At 46.1% G+C, this 20,667-nt stretch overlaps 1 protein-coding gene across 13 annotated transcripts in view; it reads right to left on the bottom strand.

Annotated features, from left to right (window-relative positions):
• The window catches only part of DMD (dystrophin), a 1,973,025-nt gene that overhangs the window by 1,221,312 nt on the left and 731,046 nt on the right, over positions 1-20,667 (bottom strand). For all 13 annotated transcript variants that reach the window (XR_014470468.1, XM_083174338.1, XM_083174337.1 and 10 more), the window contains one exon: positions 425-548. Coding sequence is in view for 12 of the 13 variants with exons in the window: in XM_083174338.1 (XP_083030464.1) it covers positions 425-548 (124 nt within the window). In the remaining variant the exon portion in view is untranslated. The remainder of the gene's footprint in view (positions 1-424; positions 549-20,667) is intronic.

Genomic DNA, 20,667 nt, shown 5'->3' with positions numbered 1-20,667 from the left:
GCACAAAATTTTTAATTTCCTTCCAAAGTTGCACAACCAAAATCTTTTGCCGCACACAGCCTTCGTAAAATTAGAGGGAACATTGCCCATGATCCTTTCCAGCTCAACCTTTACTTACAGTAAGAGCCATGCATTTGTTATTAGTGACAGCTCAGCACTAGGGTTAGAGTGCTTCTAGGGATGCATGGGTCATGGGTGGCAGTGTGCACAGTAGGATCACCATATTTTACAGTTGCAGGTCATTAGGGCTTTTTTGGAGCTCCTGCGGCTGCAGAGATGCACCCGGGTCACATGGCAAGTACAACTAATGATAAATGGGCTCCATAATAACAATAGAAAACACAAGTAAAAGTGTTTTGTGCAATTGAATGCTTATTCCACAATATATGTAATATAATAATATAATCATAAAAAATAAGCTTACTTTAACTTTCTTTGTGAGGTCTGTAAGGTCTCCTTCTTTCCTAAATACTGCAAATTCCGGGCTTTGCAGAACAGCTTCACAGCGTGTCATCCAGCTATGCAGTTCTGTTAAATCAACATCAAATCTAGAGAAAACACAACATCCTTTGTTAGTCAAGCAACAATTTATGTGCAGTTGTGATTGTATCAGAAAACTTCCAACAGCTATAGTATATGAAAGAAAAATTTTGGAGGAAACCCAGATTTGCTGCTATAGCATGTTTGCCTAAAGCAGGTATGTCCAAACTATGGCCCTCAGCTGTTGTGAAACTACACATCCCAGCATGCCTTGCCATAGTTTTAGCATTCCCTAATAGAAAAACAGTGGCAAGGCATGATGAGACGTGTAATTTCACAACAGCTTGAGGGCCATAGTTTGGACATGCCTGACCTAATGAGTATGTATTTTAGGGATTGTTTGCAAATCGCAATGTATCCTTTTATGCACATTGCATGTACTAAAGTACTCTTGTTTCTACGTAACTTATAAAGCATGCTTGTGATAAGAACTCAATACTGGAATGGTGATTTCCAAGAATGATATTCTGTACATAGTTTTTGTTCACAAATGTAAATCATTTTCAGGGACCTCTTACTGTAGTGTAATTCAATGTGTAAGCATATTGTTCTGTATATTGAACACTCTAAACCAGGAGTGGCCAGACTTTTGTGACCTTGGATCTACTTTTTGTTCACTTACTTAATGGCGATCTATCGGTATCAGTATGCTCAAACCAAATGCAAATTGTTTTGATGTTATCGCTTAAAGTGCATGGTGTCAGTGAGTTTGGAATAATCAGGGTGCTAGGTACCCATTCCTAACCATAAGCAGGTGCCAAAATGGCAAAAAAAAATTCCTGGGCAGTGATGTTCTCTGAGCCTGGATCCTCAAAATGCTATCACAGGGCTTGAGTCATTGGTGGGCACTTTTCTATTGTTTGTGCAGTTGAGGAATGTCTTACTACTGTACTATGAATGCTAAACCACCTTCCTGCACACGCATGGACCCAAATATAGGATGGTAGTTGAAGCTGCATGCAGGATTGCTGACATTATTGGTGGTGGCTGCATTTTTTGGTGTATACACAGTGCTATTTTCCAGCAGGCTCCAGCAGGAACTGAGGCCCTAAGGGCCTCAGTTCCTGCTGGAGCCTGCTGAAAAATAGCACTGTGTATACTTATTATATGTACACTTATTTTTGTTCTATAAATAAAACTGCTGCACTCATCAGAGGGATCCATGCAGCTAAGAATATGGAGACACTTCACAAACACAAGATGCTCATGGACTACTGAGAAAGTACTGGACCTCAGAAGTCATCACAGATTTAGTTTGTTTTTTTAAGTTGGTCGGGATCTAGTTTTTGGCCAGATCTTCTCTAGATTGTAGGCACAATGTACAGTTTACTTACTCAATTGAACATGATGCAGAATAATGCATTTATGTTATATTTAATAATCTGGCTGTAAATGCTTATCGGCTTTCACAGTTACAGAGGACACATATGAAAAACATATCCAATTGCTGAAACAAGACATGTACTACTCAGTAATGGTTCAATATTTACAATTAGAAACATTAACAGGGTAACAGATTAGACTTCAGGGGCCAAATGTAATAGGGTGAGAGTTTCAGAAAGTGAGAGATTTTGGGAGAGTTTTCCCATGTTTTTTAAAGCAGCAATCAATTACATGCCACAATCAACCTGGTTTTGCAGTGTAATTGATTGCTGCTTTAAAAAAAAGGGGGAAACTCTCCCAAAATCTCTCACTTTCTGAAACTCTCACCCTATTACATTTGGCCCCAGGTATTTAAGGAATGGTGTACAATCGATTATGCTCTCAGGGACAGATGGTGGTTTTGTTCAGACTATAATATATATTGCAAATATATATTGCAATAAAAGTGTGGAGCACAAGTATTTTTAGGATTTTCTTTCTGGTCAGATATGTCAGGCAGGGGAGAATAAGAAAAGTAAGGATGAACGGGGAAGGCAAATGCCCATGGGTGGGTAATTAGCATTAATTAGACAACTAATAGTCTGAATTTTATCTCCGCTCAGTCAGACCTTGTAATTAATTGATTTGGTGTCAATTTATGATGCTCTGCCACGCTATGAAAAGGTTTTAAGGGTTATCAATAATCTCAAATTGGACAAAGAAACTAGAGAAAATGATAGCATTTATTGTAACTTTACTTCCCAGCATAATCACTGCACATAAACATAACTAGTGAGCGGAGTTCAGTTGAGGAGCAATAAAGCATACAAAAGAGGGATTAGCAGATCTGTAACCAGCAATGCTCTGTTAATATACAGTAGTACATTTCAAGGCATTCATCTTCCAGTACTAATTGGACCATGATGCTTCATGCAGGTAGCACTGATCCCTAAATCATAACAGCAGCATAAAAAGGACAGGGGATGGAAACTATTCTCTGCACAAAGTTCCTATGGATATAGTGTTTCATTTTCAAACAGCTTTGGAAATATGTTGGCATTGATCTACTAGTATGCTCTTGGATTGGTAAATTAACCCTATGCAGACGAAAAAAAGTGTTGCGGAAAAGGGTTAATACGTTATACAAATAGAGGCATGTTGAGCAAGTAAACCAGTGTGACAGAGTGGATGATTCTGGCACTACAATAGCAGAGATTAATAAGTAACTGATGGATAGACCAGAGTAAGTTTACGCCATAATCCTGACTCCCACTCTAAGGCAAGGATGTGTGACAATTAGACCATTGCAAAGAGAGAAAATAATGGAAAATAGCCTCAATTAATAATGTTTTGGAGGAGTCTTAAATTTGACATACTGTATACGAATTGATTTTAGTAAATGAAATGTCATTAACAACAGGTCATTTGAAATATTTTACCGTATCTGTCTTGTGGTTAATGAGTTTGAAGTGCCATTGTAACACAGTTCCGTTAACACTTATCTGTTATCCTGTTACAGAACAACTGGGACTTCCACAATGGAGGAGGATGGGGATTTGGTCTACTTCTAACCTAGGTAATTATTTGTGGGGAAAAGGGGTATTAAAGCTAGTCTGCTATAAAGCATTTATAGTATAGTAAGAGTCTTTATTAGTGTAAGGTCCATACACACTAGAAGATTATATTTCCAATCTGGCTGGTTTGAATCACAATCTGGGTATTTTTGGGAGCAAGTGACAATTTACCATTTTGCTCCTAAAAATGGAAAACAGACAAACAGTCATTCAGACAAATTGGTTAAATTAATTTATGCAGATGTCCATTTTCCAGTTTTTGTGAGCAAATAGTTGATTGTAATTTGTTCCCAAAAATGTCCATATTTTCATTCCAACCAGCCAGATTTTAAAGATAATCGTATAGTGTGTATGGGCCTTTAAAGTATCGGAATACTGTTCTTTAATGGCAAGGTGGTTTAGGCTAGAGAACGGTTGTAACCCAGAAAATACAGTGTTAGTGCAGCCAAAAGCCACTTACCCAGAGGGCAGGGGTCATCTTATTGGCTGATGGCTGCCTAGGCGTTGTGCAGCTCGGCGGGCATATGGTCCCTGTGTGATGTTGTACTGTCCCTGCTTATATTGTTACCTACCGGCTGCCGCAACGACCAGTGGCGCCGCTGATGGCTGCCTAGGCGCTGTGCAGCTCGGCGGGTATATGTTCCCTGTGTGGTATTGTACTGTCCCTGCTTATATTGCTACCTACCTGGCTGCTGCAACGACCAGTGGCGCCGCTGATGGCTGCCTAGGCGTTGTGCAGCTCGGCGGGTATATGTTCCCTGTGTGATGTTGTACTGTCCCTGCTTATATTGTTACCTACCGGCTGCCGCAACGACCAGTGGCGCCGCTGATGGCTGCCTAGGCGCTGTGCAGCTCGGCGGGTATATGTTCCCTGTGTGGTATTGTACTGTCCCTGCTTATATTGCTACCTACCGGCTGCTGCAACGACCAGTGGCGCCGCTGATGGCTGCCTAGGCGCTGTGCAGCTCGGCGGGCATGTGTTTACTGCATATAATGTCTCAATTTAATGTATGTAAATGTCCCCCCCCCCCCTCCCCTCCCTGGTTGATCCTGCACTGTAAAATCCACAAAAAATTCCTAGTGTGCGCAAGCACACATGGCCAATAAAGTTGATTCTGATTCTGATTCTGATTCTGATTAATACAGCTCACAGGGAACATTACACATGAAAGAGCTATTGGCCAAAAGTCATAATTACGGAGATCATTATATGAAGTTATGACCACAGACCATAATTAGTGAATGTATGTGGAACTTACAAACGAGTCTCCAATCAGGACATGTATTCTGACCTTATTTCGCTGCACTCTCATAGGCAGGCCATGTGTCCACACTCACCCATTTACAGCCAACAGCAGATTAATAATTTTATTCCCGGGCTTGTGTATTCCATACAGCACTCATTTCCTCTCTGCAGCACTCATATACAGGGATCATGAGAGTCCTGGTATTTTCCAAACTTTATCTAATGTTTCAATGTATTATATTTACCAGAGGGGTGACATGATCCACTCAGTGGGCAGTATTCAATGAGAATAATTCACCCTGTTTCACGGTGAATTTGTGCTATTTTCGCATTGGAAGGTGATTTTTTGGGTCAGAAAGTGAATCACCTTATTCAACGTGCACTTTTCGCCGTCTTTCTAAGTGATTTTCGCCGTGTGTCACCATCTTTTCATGGAAAAGTGGAAAGTGAACTTTTAAAATAAAGTTGTTGTTGTTTTACATTTGGTGTAAAAAAAATCAGGAATTTTATTCTGTGAAGGGGCATGCTATTTTTATTCATGTGCTAATAGCACATAAATATATATTTAGTTTTAAAAACATATTTTTTTTTACACATAGCAGCCACTAGGGGGCCGGGAGCAGAGAGCCGCTCATTACATATTCATATATTCACTGCTCCCGATCATTACATATGCACGATCGGGAGCAGTGCATATTTGGTCCCCTGCTGGCTCTCCCGGGGGGGGCAGCTTGTGCTGCCTGGCTCCAGGGGAGCCCACCTCCCCCCCCCACATACTTCTGGGGCAGGCAGGGAGACTTCCATCTTCCTGCCTGCCACTGTCCTCCGGCTCGCAGGGGTTCACACTCGCCGTCAGGGGCAGCGAGCCCCTGCCTCATTGAATAGGGGGATAGCAGGGGGACAGCGAGGCTCCGGAACACGGCGACTGTGCAGCGAATCCTAAACAGGATTCGCTGCACGCCGTGAATATTTTCATTGAATACTGCCCATTCATTATGCACTACTGCATGTATATATTAGTGAATAGTAGTAATTGGCTCTACTATTCTGTAAAAAAATCCTCTCCTGAGAAATACATAAAGTATGCATTTTGTACATATTTGATGGGGATACATAAGGTTGACCTGTGGTTAGGATGCCAGCATACAGATGGCGGGAATCCCGACAGGCAGTGGCGTAACTATAGCACCGCAGCCCCCGCGGTCGCGGGGGGGCACTGTGCATATGGGGGCGCCGGGGGGCTGCAGTGCTATAGTAATCTCCCTGACCCCCATCCCCCGCATGCTTACCTGTCCGCGCGTCCCGGCTCCCCTCCTGGCGTCAATAAATGCTATGAAGACGGACCACGATAAAATGGCCGCCCCATAAAGCAGAGTGTTCTCTGAAACTGTCTGCGGTATGGGGGCGGCCATTTTATCGCGGTCCGTCTGCATATAATTTATTGAAGCCAGGAGGGGAGCCGGGACGCGCGGACAGGTAAGCATGTGGCAATGGGGGGAGGGGGCACGGGAGGCAGGCACGGGGGTCATGGGGGGCCGGACGGGCGGGGAGGGGGGCGCCCCCCATTAACGGCGGGGGGGGGCACCCCAAAAAAAGCTACGCCGCTGCCGACAGGGGAAAGGTTAGTATTACACTGTGAAATATAAAGACTTTGGGTGGATTTATTCTCACTAGGAAGAAGAAAAATACAGTACTCTGGCAATTTAACCAGTGTCTGCATTCAGGACTGTGAGAGTCTCTGAGCTGCTGCAGTTCCTCTTGGTGTAACATGGCAGTTTTAACTCACATGTCACCATCCCCCAGCCCCTGAGCTGTCTCTGGGTGTCCAGCTGTCTGGGACACACAGACTGCTCAACTCCCTGCATTCTGCAATTGGAGGGGATGATTTGGGGCCATTGTGAAGTGCAGCTCTCTGCCTACGGGGATAAATAGACAACAGCTACTATTGGTCAGTCAGTGGCTCAGTTCTGCTCCATCATCTTATTAGCATGGAGGTCTCTCAGCCAGTCCTGTTTACTGTTACAGCAGTGGAGACCAGCTACACTCATGACAAACACACACACAGCCATCACCAGCAGCACAGGAGATTTCTCACAGCAGTCACCAAAGGACTCCCCCATGACCTGCCACTTCCAACTGACACTAGCTGTACCACCTGGCACTGGTCATGTGATGTGCTTCTGATCTCTTAAACAGCTGCAGAGGCTGCTGGGAATTTTGATCTTCTTGTGTCGTGACAAGCAAAATGTGTAATGCAATGGTGGCAAACTCATGGCCCTCCAGCTGTTGTGGAGCTACATATCCAGGCATGACCTGCCACAGATTTTATATAATGGATATAAAACTGTGGCAGGGCATGCTGGGACATGTAGTTCCACAACAGCTGGAGGGCCATGAGTTTGACACCACTGGTGTAATGCATAATGGGGCAGATGTATTAAGCTTTAACAAGAGGTAAATGCAAGTGTGATAAGGAGAGATAAACGTCCAGCCAATCAGTTCCTTACTGACTTTTTTCAAACACAGCCTGTAACATGGCAGTTAGCAGGTGATTGGCTGGACGTTAATCTCTCTTTATCATCCTTGCATTTATCTCTTGTTAAGGCTTAATACATCTGCCCCTATGTCAGATGTAATAACCTGTGTAGCGGGATATTACAATTCTGCCTCCAACTCTATGCACTATGCCTTTCTGCAGTTGTGTAATGTGCTACTTTGATTATGCAGCAGTGTATCAACTGAGTTACTTATGATACTATGTGACACTAAAACACCATACACACTAGGTGAATAGCGGCACCACTTATATTAAGTATATTGGTGGTGCCATAGCGCATACACACTGACCAATATCATATCCATAGGTGCCGATTTATGTTTTTGCTGGTGGGTGCTCAAGCCAAAAATATAGGGGAGTGGCTTCATGGGAAAGGGGCGTGGCCACAAAATAATACAGATTTATATTACGCAGCACAGTTTTCTCCAATATTTAAATTATGGCAACAGTGACAAATACATAAATGTCCACACAATGCAGGTACAAAAATCCATCACCCCCCCACAGTGCCAAATACATTAATGCCCCCACAGAGCCAAATACCTAAATGCCCCCACAGTGCAGGTACATAAATGCCCACACAGTACCTGTGCCAGCGATGAGGGAGGGGAAGTGCAGTGGGCAGGGCCGAAACTAGGTGTTTTCGGCGCCTGGGCCGGGACTGGTGTAGCGGCAGCCTTCATTCACTCCGTCTCCTAGCGCTATCTGCCCGCCGGACGCTGATTGGCTGAATTCAGCGTCCGGCAAGTCTTTTCAAAATCTGCTTCCCGCCCACCGCCCGGCAGTGCTAGGAGCTGGAGTTAACCCACCAATCCCCAGACTCCCGCTGCCCATCCCTGGGACCCCGCTGCCCGTCCCCGGACCCGCTGCCAGGACCTCACACTAGCGCCCCTCCAGCGCCCGGTGCGCGTGACCCCCCAGCCCCCCCCTAGTTATGGCCCTGCAGTGGGACACGGGCGGGTGTGCCACTGCTGAGCGGGTGGGTGCTCATCAATTTACGTGGGTGCTCGGCCCTCAAGCACCCACAGAATCGGCACCTATGATCATATCATTATTAAATCTGTGACCTCTGCTTCATACACGCATCTTTGTCTTTATAGCCAACATTGAGCTGCATGTACAGATAACGGGGGGTTATTATGATATTGTGCATATGCAGTAAATGGTTGTAAACAATATAGTGCAGAAGGGCCCCTGTCACTGATCTCTTTAAAAACTCATCTAGTGTGTAGGGGGCTTTACAGATGTTCTGAAACTGAGTAATAATTTCAAAGGTTTTGTGCTTCGGATATTGAATCTCAGGAAGGCTCCAATATAATAACCTCTCTATGCTAGATTTTATTTTGTTTGGACTTTTGTTTTAGCCTGTTTTTTGGATTACATTTTATTTGACAAATAATAAATTAGCAGCTTTTCACAGTTGAAAATTATTAAAATAGAGTGGCCGGACAAAAAGATTTTAATCTCTTGCTATTGACTTTAAGCTAGACTCTGTAATTTATATCTTCCTAGTTGTGGACCTATTTTATCCATGTCCGAGACATGTACAGAGCCATAGTAAAATGATGCCGATTGGAAATAATATTAAATGCTAGCATGATCATACAGAGCGTTATATTAGTTTTACGAATAAGATTTTCAAAACAACTTCATGAGTGGGAGATTTTGGACCTCAGCCCAGTCAGTCACATGAGTACTGTTGACATCACTGAGGATGTTATAAAGGTCTTAAAATGTCATTGGATGTTTGTTTCTGCTTCTATGGATTAAGCAAACCGAGATTCTGTATCATATTTTCTGCTGTCACTTAGCTAACAGAAGATAATAATCCTAAATTGACTATTTTCTTCAATGCGATGTATTTCTATGACATATAGTAACTTTGATCTTTTTAGTAAGCAAAGAATTTTATTGTATATAAATAACCCCCACAACCACCGTTTCCCCTCGCAACCATGTGAGGGGATGTATCACGAAGACACCCCCCCCCCTTGCATTTGGTGGTCGGCAACCATGGTCGGCAACCATCAAATGATTTCTCCAGGGCTCACAAATATAAGTCCGTGTAGACTGACTTATATTTGCGGGCTTCGGACCGAAGACAAGGCAGTTAGCTGAAGTGATGTGATGTCAGCCACCCACCTCCGGCATATCTCGTCCCGCCAGCAATCCCATTGGAAAACCCAGCATTTTCATGAGGACGTCCATGAAACGCTGGGCATTCCCATGGGTAACACCCAACTCTGCCGCCCCACAACCCCTGCCCACATCCTTCTGTGCAAACGGCTTGGCATCTATGCAAGTCACCAAAGCCATTCGCCCATGGACCCTGCATGCGCATAAATCATTATGCACATACGCACATTGGTCTCTGTGCGACCGATTCAATCAGAATAACCTTCTAAAAATATTGCATTCCACTCTAAATTACTTCTATTAACTTTAATTTATTAGTGTCAGGTTATTGTCCTATTTTTACTTCACTAAATAATAATGTGAATTGTTTTCTACCGTTCCCAAGTTGGCATTTTGATGGACATTTCACCAGCTTGAAAAATCTGATCTTTACTTCCTGTGTAACCCTTTAATATTGATTTAATAAGTGTAGGCACAGAGCAGATAGCAATAAAAACAGCTTTAGCAAATTATACATAAATAATAATAATTTCCATTTTTGTAATATCCCATTGTGATAAATAGAAAATTGCTTGGAGAAGGCTCCTTTTGAAGTACAGCTTCTACAAATATTTTTTTATTGGTATACATTGCAAGAAATATATTTTAACCTGCGCATCTGCTATCTATTGAAATAAATCTATATTAGTCATGCAGCTTATTTAAAAAGCAGACATTATATAAAGTGGAGAATAGAATTAAAGGGAAAAAAATCACATTCAAGCTTCCGAGAAACACAATACTGTATCTACATGACAACAAAGGCTTCAAACTAATACAAATAAAAACAAAATCAAACTTCGGTACTATGCAATAGGTTTAGCCCATTTAAAGAGCAGGTTTTTGTGAATGTACTGTAAAAGAACAGCTACCTCAATAAACATAGAGCTTCAATTGACAATTTAAAGTCTTTATAAAGAATCCCAGTGGATATCTATAGTAATTTACAATAGTACAATACAAGTGCTTGTATAGTACCCAGATCAAAAGAACCAAGATTATTGTGCTCTGCATTTGCTTAAAGTTATGATTATAAATATTTATTTGGGACAGTAAGCAGATGATAATAATGACTGGTGGGGTATCCCTTATATTAGTGGTTCTCAACCTCAGTCCTCAAGGACCCCCAACAGTGCACATTTTCCAGGTCACCTGGCAGGTACTCATACCCCTACTATCCATGTCGGCATGGATAGTAGGGGTATGAAAAGATCGGAGGGGCTCACGGGGCTCGCTGCGCTCGCCAAGCTTCCGGGTGGCGTGGATAGTGGGGGGAGGATGTTCTGGCATCTAAGGCACTCTACATGTGTACAAGCCATTCTCTATCTCCAACCCTTCATCTGCTTTACTCAATTTATACACTGCTTCTCTGACATCCATTTCATTTTCCCAAGATCACCTGCTCTCTCATTAATCCAATGTACTCCATCCTAAACTTGTCTCTGTATTTCTTTTGGGACATCCCATGAAATGTCCCATATTGACACTGTAAGGAACAAAAATGGAGCTGTGCATCTTTTGGGCATTAGTATAGGTTTTAATTAACCAAAAAAAATAAAATAAAAATAATGCAGTTGAAGTATCCTTTATGCCCTGAACATGACATGGAATGACTTTTCTCTAACTTCTATTTCCATGCTATTCTCAATCTCTCCCTGCTCATATTGTACAATGGGTCTGATTCAGCTTGGCTCAGTAAGCAACGCAGATTGCTGCTTACCATGCGTTGAAACGCCGCACAACCGAACGCCCCTCCATCGCTGAATATCCTCAATAAAATGCGAGGGGATGGGTTTGCTAACGCTTGCCATGCTTCGGGTTGGCGTTGAAAGTGGGGTGGCGTTAACAATGGGGAAGGCATTTAACATACAGTAGTCATTACCCATCAGGGTGGGTATACAATTAAAAATCGGGTCTGGGGGGGGGCATTTAACATAGGAATCAGGCATCTGGGTGCCTGTGCGATGAAAAATCGTGTCCAATCGCGTCGCATCACATTGCATGCGATGACATTGCATGCGATGACAGCGATGCAACGCGATTTTTTGGTTGTACAATGCCCTACGTGTTACGGTTGCCGTTGAGCCCGGAGTGCAGATACAGGGAAACGGGGAATGGAGGTTTAGGCGTGAGCCCACAGCCGGGACCGCCGGTCAGGACGGCCACGGCGAAACCTATGCTGACTCTGTTGAGAACCCCGGGCAGATGACAAATCCCTGCGGGAACTAGGCTTCACCTGTGGCCGCCGCGTCCGAAGGAGCGAGTTATGCCCGCTCCAACCCCGATGCAGCTAGGTCTATGTGAGGACAAGGGAAAAGCGATCATCAGGGGTAACTCAAAAGGAAAGACTAACTACTGGGCCTAACTGAAAACAAACCCCTGTCTGCCGGCACCAGGCCAATGACGGGAATGCGACCCAGTCGCAGACACAAGGAGGACTGACGGGGAAACACCACAGATAACAATACCAAGCTAGCAAGCGAATCCCCAAAACCCCCAAGCAGGGATAGAGAGAAAGGGAAGGACAAGGAAGGGAGTAAATGACCTAAAGAAAGGTGGTAGCATAAGCCCACGGCGGGGCAGGTCCAATACTCCAGCAGGGGAGCTGGAGGGAGAGCGGCCCAGCCTGATAACAAAAAGGAACTCGGCGGTTCCACAGACAAGTACCAGGCTCCAGAGGAGCACTTACGTGACCCAGGGGACGCAGAGGCAGCTGATCGGGTCCCTGGAAACAGCAGGGGAACCAGCATACACCTGGATGGAAAGGCAAGGAGACCAGGAACCAGCAGGAGCAGATCCATGAGGCAGAGAGGCACTGGGAAGTGCAAGGGACCGGGAATGCGATGGGAGATGCTATAACCGGCGTCTCTGCCCAGCAGACGCCGGCTATTTATTCAAACAACGCGCCGCCTGGGTGACGTGCGCGCGTATTGCGGCCGGGCGGAAGTCGGGAGTGTTGCCTAGCAACGCCCCGACTCTCTGCCTCAGAAGGAGGCTTGTAACGCGGCTGACGTGTGTCAGCCGCGCTGCCGTCATTTGCCGCATTGCGGCCGGGCGGAAGTCGGGGACGTTGCCTAGCAACGCCCCGACGCCTGGCCTCGGAAGGAGGCTTGGGACGTGGCTGACTCGCGTCAGCCGCGTTCTCGCTGCTCACACTACTCGCCGTCCGTCCGGGCACTGGGAGCACCGGATGGCGGCGCGCAACAGTACCCCCCCTTGAGGAAGGGTTAACAACCCTTTACCACCGGGTTTACTAGGAAATTCTCTAAAGAAAATCCTTTTGAGGTTGGGCACGTGAAGATCTTTGTCAGGAACCCATGACCTCTCTTCAGGACCAAACCCTCTCCAGTGAACCAAAAACTGCAAAGAACCTCTCTTGAACTTGGAGTCCAGAATCTTTTCTACCGGGAACTCCTGTTGTCCCCGTACCATTACTGAGGAAGATCCCGTGTCCTTTCTGCGAGGGAACTTTTGAGAAAAGAAGACTGGTTTAAGCAGGGAGGCATGAAAGGTATTGGCAATCCTGAGGGATTTGGGTAAGGACAAGCGAAACGCGACTGGATTTATCTTCTTAATGATCCGAAAGGGACCAATGAATCGCGGACCCAACCTTGCTGACGGTTGGTGAAGCTTGATATTGCGGGTCGACAACCAGACCCAATCCCCGACTTTGAAATGACAGGGACGTCTGCCCTTGTCTGCTGACACCTTCTCTCTAAGTGCCGCCTCTTTAAGAGCAACGTGAACACTCCTCCAAATGACTCTGAGTCGAGAAGCCGAAGGGGAGATGGAGCTGGAAGCTTCGGGACCCAAGGAGTTTGCTCGGGGATGAAATCCGTATACCGCGAAGAACGATGAAGTCCTGGAAGCAGAATGATGTGCGTTGTTATATGCGAATTCGGCAAGCGGTAAGAAACTTGCCCAATCATTCTGCCATTTGGATACAAAGCATCTCAAATATTGTTTGAGTGACTGGTTCAATCGCTCCGTTTGTCCATTGGACTGAGGGTGAAAGGCCGAGGTTAGGCTGGTCTTAACCTTTAAGGCAGCACAGAAGAGTCTCCAAAACTGTGCTACAGATTGTGGACCGCGATCAGACACAATATCTGACGGTAGCCCATGCAGTCTGAAAATATGCTGCAAAAACAGAGTTACCAACTCCTTGGCTGATGGTAATTGCCTCAAGGCTACGAAGTGTGCCATTTTAGAAAACCTGTCAATCACGACCCATACTACTTGGCAGTGGGCGGACACTGGTAGCCCGACAATAAAATCCATCGCCAGATGCGACCAGGGTCTGACAGGAATTGACAACGGAATCAGTTCCCCCATGGGCCGAGACCTCGGAACTTTATGCCGGGCACAGTCCGGACAAGACAAAACAAATTCTCTGGTATCTCGTGCCATACCAGGCCACCAAACAGTACGAGAGAGAAGTCTCCCGGTTTTGATGACTCCCGGATGACCGGCCAGTTTAGAATCGTGGAACTCCATAAGCACCCTACGTCTAAGAGATGGGGGAACAAATAACTTGTTGATGGGGGTCCAAACTGGTGCTTGACTCTGAGCCTGACGTATGAGGGCCTCCAGAGTCTGCTGAGCTCCGACCAAAATACAAGATGTTGGCACTATCGAACTCTTACTGGTCGTGTCGTCATGCTGAGGCAAAAAACACAGAGACAGAGCATCAGCTCGAATGTTCTTTGAGCCTGGTCTATAAGAGATGACAAAATTAAAGCGCATAAAAAATAATGCCCAACGGGCCTGTCGAGCATTAAGCCTTTTGGCAGACTCAATATATTACAGGTTTTTGTGATCCGTGAGGACAAGGATCTGATGCATTGCTCCTTCCAACCAGTGGCGCCACTCATCAAAGGCCCACTTGATGGCCAGCAATTCTCTATTACCAACGTCATAGTTGGCCTCTGCTTGTGAGAATTTCCGAGACATATAAGCACAGGGGTGTAACTCAAGTGACTCTGGATCTCTTTGGGATAACACTGCTCCCGCTTCTACTTCGGAGGCATCTACCTCCACAACAAAGGGAAGGTCTGGATCCGGATGTCTCAGAACAGGAGCCGAGACAAATGCCTGTTTTAACAATTCAAAGGACCGCTCCACCTGTGGGGACCACTGAGATGGATCAGCACCCTTCTTGGTTAACGCCACCAATGGTGCGACAATAGAGGAAAACGAATGGATTAAGCGTCTATAATAATTGGCAAAGCCAAGAAAACGCTGGACAGCCTTCAAGCTGGTAGGGCGGGCCCAGTCCACCACCGCTTGAAGCTTCTTGGGATCCATTTGAAACCCATGAGAGGAAATAATGTAGCCTAAAAAACAAACCTGTGTGACCTCGAACTCACACTTTTTTAATTTGGCAAATAATTGATTTTCTCTCAATCTTTGCAAGAACTGTCGAACCTGATTTCTATGTATATTCACATCTTGTGAAAAAATCAAAATGTCGTCCAGGTACACGACTACAAAATGGCCTAAAAAATCACGAAGGACATCATTGATAAAGTCCTGGAACACAGCAGGGGCATTAGAGAGACCAAAGGGCATGACCAAGTACTCATAATGCCCCGTCTGAGTACTAAAAGCCGTCTTCCACTCATCGCCCTCCTTGATCCTGATGAGATTATAAGCGCCTCTCAAATCAATTTTGGGAAATATTGTTGCAGACCGCAACTGATCAAAAAGCACCGTGATCAAGGGAAGGGGATAGGTATTTTTTACCGTGATTTTATTTAAGGCCCGGAAATCAATACAAGGCCTTAAGGAACCATCCTTCTTGGCCACAAAAAAAAACCCCCGCACTGAGAGGGGACTTTGACGGGCGGATGAACCCTTTCTTGAGACTCTCCTGTACATATTCATCCATTGCCTTAGTCTCTGGGATGGATAAGGCATACAATCTGCCCTTGGGCAAAGGAGCACTGGGGATAATCTGAATGGCACAATCGTATGGACGATGGGGCGGAAGGCTGTCTGCTTTCCCTTTGGAAAACACATCCGCAAAGTCTTTGTAAGGGGGAGGTATCCCGCAGAGGGAGACAGACGCCACTAAGACCGAGGTATTGAGACAGTGCTGTGTACAGTAAGAGCTCCAACGGGCAATCTGCGCCACGCTCCAGTCGATACTGGGATTATGTTTAACTAACCAAGGATACCCCAAAACTATGGGAACGAGGGGACAAGACGTCAGAAAAAAACGAAAGTTGCTCTTTATCAAATAACCCTACAGTCATAAGGACTGGGGGAGTCTGAAAGGAAATAGCCCCATTGGACAGGATATTACCATCCAAACCCCGAAGCGTGACGAGGCCCTGGAGCTTCAACTGAGGAATACCCAGTCTTTGGGCCAAACTGATATCAAGGAAGTTTCCGGCCGCGCCACTGTCAATAAATGCCGTGCCGGAAAATTCATTCTCTTGAAAGGAAATACTACATGGAACTAATATCGAATCACGAGAGGAAAACAACTGTAGGCCTAAGTGAACCCTCTCTTCGTTCACTTGGCCAGGGCTTTTACTGGCCTATTGGGACAGTTCTTAAGGATATGTCCCTTGTTACCGCAGTATAAAAAGAGACCAGAACTAAACCTACGAGTTCTCTCCTCTGGAGAGATACGGGTTGCCCCGATCTGCATGGGTTCGTCAATATCGTCTGGACCCAGAGAAACATAAGGAAGAGCCCGGGCTTGAACGCCCCGTTCTGACCTTCGCTCCCGGAGACGACGGTCAATCTTGATAGCTAACTCCATAAGTTTATCGAGAGAACTGGGAACAGGGTACTGGATTAAACTATCTTTGATGAGGTCAGATAGACCACACCGGAACTGACTATGTAAGGCAGAATCATTCCACCCACAATCATTCGACCATCGGCGGAACTCAGTACAGTATACTTCTGCGGGATCCTTCCCTTTAAGGGTTTAAGGGCTCGAAGATGAGTCGCCGCAGAGGCTTCTCGATCGGGGTCATCATACAAAAGCCCCAATGAGCTGAAAAAGTTGTCAACCGAGGACAGCACCGGACTATCGGAGGGAAGGCCAAATGCCCACGTCTGGGGGTCCCCCTGTAGCAAAGACATGATTAGGCCTACCCGTTGAGACTCTGATCCGGAAGACCGGGGTCGAAGTCGGAAATACAATTTACAACTTTGAAAAAGCCCTTCGATCTCCAGCAAATCGATCAGGCAAGTTCACTTTGGGCTCTACCACAACAGGATCAGAAGGACGCACCCTCTGTTCTTGGGATGCCACTTTCAAGGACAGATCTCGGACCATTTGGGTTAATCCCTGGAGCTGGTCCGAAAAAGACTGGGAAGTGGGATTCATAATACAGAAAAAAAAACACGGCAACTCTAAGCAAAAGGTTGGTGATATAAAGACCTCTTTATATGACCCGTTTGGGCCGGTTATAATGTTACGGTTGCCGTTGAGCCCGGAGTGCAGATACAGGGAAACGGGGAATGGAGGTTTAGGCGTGAGCCCACAGCCGGGACCGCCGGTCAGGACGGCCACGGCGAAACCTACGCTGACTCTGTTTAGAACCCCAGGCAGATGACAAATCCCTGCGGGAACTAGGCTTCACCTGTGGCCGCCGCGTCCGAAGGAGCGAGTTATGCCCGCTCCAACCCCGATGCAGCTAGGTCTATGTGAGGACAAGGGAAAAGCGATCGTCAGGGGTAACTCAAAAGGAAAGACTAACTACTGGGCCTAACTGAAAACAAACCCCTGTCTGCCGGCACCAGGCCAATGACGGGAATGCGACCCAGTCGCAGACACAAGGGGGACTGACGGGGAAACACCACAGATAACAATACCAAGCTAGCAAGCGAATCCCCAAAACCCCCAAGCAGGGATAGAGAGAAAGGGAAGGACAAGAAAGGGAGTAAAAGACCTAAAGAAAGGTGGTAGCATAAGCCCACGGCGGGGCAGGTCCAATACTCCAGCAGGGGAGCTGGAGGGAGAGCGGCCCAGCCTGATAACAAAAAGGAACTCGGCGGTTCCACAGACAAGTACCAGGCTCCAGAGGAGCACTTACGTGACCCAGGGGACGCAGAGGCAGCTGATCGGGTCCCTGGAAACAGCAGGGGAACCAGCATACACCTGGATGGAAAGGCAAGGAGACCAGGAACCAGCAGGAGCAGATCCACGAGGCAGAGAGGCACTGGGAAGTGCAAGGGACCGGGAATGCGCTGGGAGGCGCTATAACCGGCGTCTGTGCCCAGCAGACGCCGGCTATTTATTCAAACAACGCGCCGCCTGGGTGACGTGCGCGCGTATTGCGGCCGGGCGGAAGCGTTGCCTAGCAACGCCCCGACTCTCTGCCTCAGAAGGAGGCTTGGCGGAAGTCGAGGACGTTGCCTAGCAACGCCCCGACGCCTGGCCTCGGAAGGAGGCTTGGGACGCGGCTGACTCGCGTCAGCCGCGTTCTCGCTGCTCACACTACTCGCCGTCCGTCCGGGCACTGGGAGCACCGGACGGCGGCGCGCAACACTACGATGGAAAAGGTGGGCGCCGTGATAATACACAAGTACCATTATTTCTCCTGCCTTTGTAAATAAAAGTCAGTCTCACCTGACTTTGATTTCCTCCACACATTGCCGAAGATGGGGCTCACGCTGATTTCCTGTGGGTGCATGTCAGCTGCCCACTCCTGGCAGGCATCGGCCTGTCTGTGTTTCCCTGGGGATGCCCATAAAATGCTGGGCGTTCCCATTTGAGATCCCCGTTTCCGCCCCCTGCCCTTCCTCTCTGCAACGATTGGCCCCGTGATTGTGTAACTCGCCGAAGCCATTCATTGCCGGGGTCTGCACATGCACAAATACGCACTTGCACATGCACAGCATTGGAATGGGGCTGAAATTTTCCAATTCAAAATGATGCTGAATCACCCCTAATAGTACTCATATCTCCTCCTGCTCATTCTGTTTTACCCTATAGCCTAACAGAGTATATTTTTCCCTCTCCACCTGCTCCATTCGCTGATCATCCCACAGCTTTAAATGACTACATACAGGGGGTGATTCAGAGTGGTTTACAAAATCATACTAAAAACCGTAAATACTGGTTGCTTTATTTTTACACTGCAATTTAGATTTCCATTTGAATACACCCCACCCAAATGTATCTCTATCTGCACATGATAAATCTGCCCCACCTGCAGTGCACATAGTTTTGTCCATTAGAGAGAGATTTTGCTTTTGTGAGCCAACCTGAATTAGGCCCACGGTGCGGAGTCTATTGTCTATCATAGGTGTGAGTAGACATCATAACTTCTTAAAAACAGTCAAGAAGTACAGGTCCCCCTTAGCTGTGAGCCCAGTAGCAGTGGCATCCACTGTACCGTTGATAGTTACACCCTTGCATCTTATTTTTCTTAAGTTTCTGTTCACAGCAACCAATTTTCAACATTCATTTCACGTGCCTGTCCTTATCTTATTCTTTTAATTATATACCATGGATGCACATACTATAGGAAAACGCAATGGTTCATGCTGTTCCCTTGACGTACATTTGTTCCCTTGCATCTAAAATTGCTACTGAATAAGGCTTCGATTAGTCATTGTATTACTTCTTTTTACATCAAAGTAAGTCTTTTAGATTGCATTATTAATAAGATTGAGTTAGGGAAACTGCTCTCTGATGCTCCATCTGGTGTAGTATCTTGGCAGCCATGCTGCATCACATTATATGGGAGGGAGGAGGTTTTCAAAGTTTAAGGAGGGAGAGGTTCATCATCAAACAATTCATTATCTGCACATCTGCTGCTACAATCTACTGTAACTTTGAAGCAGAAATGTATCAGAGCTGAAATACTGCCTTTTAATTAAGAACTAGTTAAGCACTAGTTTAATTATTTGGATGGTCGAACGCACATAACTCATTCGACTGAAGATGACTTTAAGGGACAGATTTAGTACTGGTGCTCCCAGAAGGCAATTTGCTGTTGCTGTCCTAGTGTGACTTTGCAAGCACCAGAAACAGAAAAAACATATTTATATATAAACAACAAATGTGAAGTAGATGTAACATGCACTGTTACAATTTACGGTGGCTCCTACCGGTGCGACAGTGAAGGATAACTGGCCCGCAGGCCCCAGCCGATGTCCTCCAGCATGAGCAGATTGCGGGAGCCCGTCTATCACCCACCCAATACTCAGGGCGAAAAACAGTGGTGGTGCCCCCCCAAAGGAGGAGGTATGATTACACTATTGGGGGCAGCGGCATGGAACTCAGCCCAGGGAAGGCCCAACTCTAGCCCCAGGCCTCACTAACTCTCCCCGGGTCTCATTGACTATCTCCCCCCTCCACCACCACCACTGCCCACGCTGGCACTCCACCACCACCCATGCTGGATCTCCCTCCAGCCAGGGCCCGTGGAATGCTGCCCCCCTCCTATGCACCACGGCCCCTGGATCCATCCCTGGGAGCAGCAACATTAAGATGGCACCACGGATGGCTGCTTAGAATCTGTGCCACTAGCCAAATATGTACCCTGTGTCATGCCTGTAGTGTGCAATATCTGTACTGTTTTACTTGCTACCTATGTGGCTGATGCAACCACAAAGTGGCGCAGCTGAATGGCTGCCTGGGTGCTGCTCAGCTCTGTAAATATGTTCCCCATGTCCCTCCTTAGAATACGTCTAATGCATATCTGTACATGTGATGTGTATTTGTACTGTCACTGTGATTTTACTTGTTTCTATCCTGGCTGTTGCACAGCACTCCAAAACTAATTCCTAGTATACACAAGTATACCTGGCCAATAAAGCTGATTCTGATTTTGATAATAGAACAAAACAATAACTATTAATTAAAAGTTACTTCAAAAATACAATCTGTGTTCTAGACACACACACATCCAAAGTGACCATGCACATTGTGAACCACCGATCTAGACACTTCTTTATTTTGTGACCATTTATAATATACCATACAACATATTATTAGAGGGTATTGGGCCCGATTCAGACCTGATTGTAGGCTGTGCGAATATGCACAGCCTATGATTATTAATACATTGTGCATGCGTGTGACCCAAGGTATGCATGAGCAATGCCCGCTAGGGAAGGAATCCTGCTACCTTTTTAATTTGCTAGTCATTCGCAATGTGACAGGAAGTAGGCATCTGGGGTGGGAGTGCTACCCCAGTGGGAGTGCTAAGCAGGGGTTAAAGTGAGCACAGCCCTGAACAGTA

Source organism: Crinia signifera, chromosome 2, assembly GCF_055691185.1.
Source record: "Crinia signifera chromosome 2, ASM5569118v1, whole genome shotgun sequence".
Classification (NCBI taxonomy): Eukaryota; Metazoa; Chordata; class Amphibia; order Anura; family Myobatrachidae; genus Crinia; species Crinia signifera.
Note: the sequence above shows the minus strand (reverse complement) of the source record. Positions and strands in the feature narration are given on the sequence as shown.